At 61.8% G+C, this 3,802-nt stretch overlaps 2 protein-coding genes across 2 annotated transcripts in view; both read right to left on the reverse strand.

Moving 5' to 3' along the window:
- The window catches only part of LOC104290097 (beta-crystallin B3-like), a 369,903-nt gene that overhangs the window by 215,604 nt on the left and 150,497 nt on the right, over nt 1-3,802 (reverse strand). The gene's annotated exons all lie outside the window — the stretch shown is intronic.
- MYO18B (myosin XVIIIB) overlaps nt 1-3,802 on the reverse strand; it is a 76,246-nt gene that overhangs the window by 50,631 nt on the left and 21,813 nt on the right. The window contains exon 13 of the mRNA XM_009889168.1: nt 3,472-3,628. Coding sequence (XP_009887470.1) covers nt 3,472-3,628 — 157 coding nt within the window. The remainder of the gene's footprint in view (nt 1-3,471; nt 3,629-3,802) is intronic.

The raw sequence follows: 3,802 nt of genomic DNA on the forward strand, positions 1-3,802 counted from the left end.
GGAGGCAGGGGTGGCCACGGAAAGAGGCTGCTCTGGGGAAGGCGAGAGCCCGCCCCAGCGCCATCCAGTGGGGTCCAACTGCGCTGCTCAGCTGCGCACCCCCGGCACTGCCCTCCTGCCCACGCAACGGCGCGCAGAGCCGAAAGCAGAGGGAAAAGCACCGAGTTCCCTCCCGAGCCCGCCAGCACAGGGCCGAGCCCCCGCGGGGAGGCAAGCGGGAGATTAGTCCAGAGCCGCGGGAGAATTCCTGAACTCAATTACTGGACTGACATGCGAACGTAACAGCCCGAAATACCGTACATTTCCCCAAGGCAGCAAACACTAGCTGGACAAATGGATGATTTGAAAACCCCAGAGCTACAGAAACTGTGACAAAAATCCTTCGCTAATACTTCACTCCATACAACACCCTCTGGCAGCCTCACGCATCTCCTCCGTGAAGGACAAACCCACCTGAGAAATATTTTGGCACGGCCCCGGGAGCACCTTGCTGCAGCAGAACGGCACTCGTAGCCCTCGCCACGCGCCAGGGCAAAGTGGGGACAGAGCATGCGTGCGCATGGGGGACAAACCACCACGGTGCCCAAAACTGGGTGCTGGAGGCAAGGAAGTGCCAGCGCCGTGGCTGTGCCCCGCTGCTGCTGCACTGCTGGGACTGGGGTCAGGTGCAGGGCTGTGTGGGACCATCGCACCCATCCCATCTCATCCCATCCCATCCCATCCCACCCCATCCCACCCATCCCATCCCATTGCATCCCATTGCATCCCATCCCATCGCATCCCATCCCATCCGATCTCACCTCATCCCATCCCATCCCATCCCATTGCATCCCATTACATTGCATCCCATCCCATCCCATCCCATCCCATCCCATCCCATCCCATCGCCTCGCATTGCATCCCATCCCATCCCATCGCATCCCATCCCATCCGATCTCACCTCATCCCATCCCATCCCATCCCATTGCATCACATTACATTGCATCCCATCCCATCCCATCCCATCCCATCCCATCCCATTGCATCACATTACATTGCATCCCATCCCATCCCATCCCATCCCATCCCCAACAGCGGGGCCAGCATGAACACTGGGTCGGTTATTGCTGCACCGTCATCCTCCCTACAGCTGAGCATCTCTTGTGCTCCAGCGGCCGAGTTAATGCAGCTTACCGGGAAACAGCCTCCAGCTACCAAAACCGCGTGGCAACAAGCTCCGGGGAGGATGGGATTTTTCAAATCCCCTGCTTACACGCTGCTGACGAGGCACCCTCTGCCTCCTTACAGCTTTTAATAACAATATTGACCTTTTCCGACTGTCAAACTTGTCTTATTAAATCCCGAGGTCTTAACTGAATTTGCACACACTGGCTGGCAGTTTGCACAACAGAGCACGTGCCCATGTTTAATTCATCTCCTCTCAGCTCTTCCCGGCTCTCAGCGCTCCTCGGCTCGCGCACAGCCTGTTCTGGGGGCAGGGGTGGCTCTCCCCGGTTTGTGCCGCAAATTTATCACGAAACAAATAAAACTGGCAAATCTCCTCCTTCGTTCCCGAGCTCCTTTGACTTTCAGGCTTCGTGGGACCAGGTGAGGAGTTGCCTTGGGCTGCTGCATCACCCGAAGGCAGGTGATGCCCGGTCCCTGTGGAACCCCTATGTGCTCCCTGCTCCGCTGGGTCCCTGGGGATGCAGCCTGGTTTGTCCTCAGCCAGCTGGTTTTTGGGGGAGCTTTGGGTGAAGGACGGGGAGCTGCCATGCCAGGGCACAGCCATGCGCAGATCCTGCCCTCTGCACATGCCCCCAGTCCCACGGTTTGTGCCCTGCGCTGCAAAACGAGCCCTGCCAGGCGCACGGCAAGAGCGCCGGAGGACCGAGGCACAGCCCTCAGCAAGAGGGATTTTCACAGCTATTTCCCCTGGAGTATTAAAAAGAAGCAATAACAGCCTTCATTTCCAGGCTGATTTCTCCAAGTCCTCTCCACGGTGCAATAACGTCGGCAAACGCAGCCCACGCCGGGCATGTTTACTGCCTTTGCGAAAACCGTCCTCGGGGGGAGAAACTCCGAGAGGAAGAGGCGAGCTCGGCTGCTCTGCCGGGCTGCCAGAGGACCCACGTCCCTCCGTGCTCGGGCACGCATGCGAGGGGTGAGGAGGGATGCAAAGCCAGCCCCTGAGACCCAGCGCCGCAGGCGGCTGCACCCCCGCAGGACACAGCCCCACCGCCACATCCCTCCTGGTCACTGCCAGGAAGGACCGACTGCCCAAACCCCGGACGGCCGGACGGATGCCGCCTGGTTTGTCCTCAGCCAGCTGGTTTTTGGGGGAGCTTTGGGTGAAGGACGGGGAGCTGCCGTGCCAGGGCACAGCCATGCGCAGATCCTGCCCTCTGCACATGCCCCCAGTCCCACGGTTTGTGCCCTGCGCTGCAAAACGAGCCCTGCCAGGCGCACGGCAAGAGCGCCGGAGGACCGAGGCACAGCCCTCAGCAAGAGGGATTTTCACAGCTATTTCCCCTGGAGTATTAAAAAGAAGCAATAACAGCCTTCATTTCCAGGCTGATTTCTCCAAGTCCTCTCCACGGTGCAATAACGTCGGCAAACGCAGCCCACGCCGGGCATGTTTACTGCCTTTGCGAAAACCGTCCTCGGGGGGAGAAACTCCGAGAGGAAGAGGCGAGCTCGGCTGCTCTGCCGGGCTGCCAGAGGACCCACGTCCCTCCGTGCTCGGGCACGCATGCGAGGGGTGAGGAGGGATGCAAAGCCAGCCCCTGAGACCCAGCGCCGCAGCCGCAGGACACAGCCCCACCGCCACATCCCTCCTGGTCACTGCCAGGAAGGACCGACTGCCCAAACCCCGGACGTACGGACCGACCCCACGGGCTCCCAAACCCCACCGCCGTTTCGCAGCAGCACTGCGAGTGCTGGGGGCTGCCCTGAGCCTTGCCGAAGCGGGTTTTTCCTCCTTCACCCCTAGTTCCCGAGGGCACCATCACATTTAAGAAACCCCCAGACCTGCACTGACATCCCTGCTCCTAACGCTCCTCAACAGCGGTCCAGATGTGCGCTCCCACCCACAGTGGGCACTGCAGCGACGCAGCAAAGGAGCATCACCCACCGCTGTGGGGAGACGCCGGAGCTCGGCAGCCCACAGACCTGCAGGTCCCGACCCTACAGCAGTCAAAGGAATAACATCGGCGACACCGAACGCCGGAGTGGGGCAGAGACTGGGAAGCAGCTCCTATCCCAGGAGAGGGAGATGCCGGTACGACCCAGCTCGTTGGGAGAGGGGACAGCCGGGCTCACACAGCACGCAGGCAATGCCGGCGCAGGGGCTGCCCGCAGGGAACTCCAGGAACTGCTCTTCATCACAAAGCGAGCCCCGACCACGTTTGGGAGGGCTGGAAGAGCTCCAGCACCGGCAGAGTCCCGCGTGGGGCTCTCAGCCCGTGCTCCCCAGGCCGGTGCGGCACCCACCTTGCTCTCGTCCGGCACCTCGTAGGCGGAGGTGTGCTTCTTCATGACATCCGGAGCCAGGACCTGGAAGCGCCGTCGGAACTGGGTCAGGAGCAGGCGGTCCGCATACCCTGGGGACAGACAGACGTCGCCGGGGGTCACTCCAGCACCGGGGCACCTGGTTTGCACCGAAACGCCGGGCAGTTAACCGGCAGTGGGGGCGGCTGCGAGGGGTGGCAGAGGTCCTGCACGCGGCAAAAGGTGTCGTGGGGTGGTGGGGACCGGGGGAGCTGCCCTGGATGGAGCAGAACCCCTGCGGCGAGCGCAGGGCGGGGGGGGGGGAGGACGCGCA

This window comes from Charadrius vociferus, unplaced genomic scaffold (assembly GCF_000708025.1).
Source record: "Charadrius vociferus isolate BGI_N301 unplaced genomic scaffold, ASM70802v2 scaffold567, whole genome shotgun sequence".
Classification (NCBI taxonomy): Eukaryota; Metazoa; Chordata; class Aves; order Charadriiformes; family Charadriidae; genus Charadrius; species Charadrius vociferus.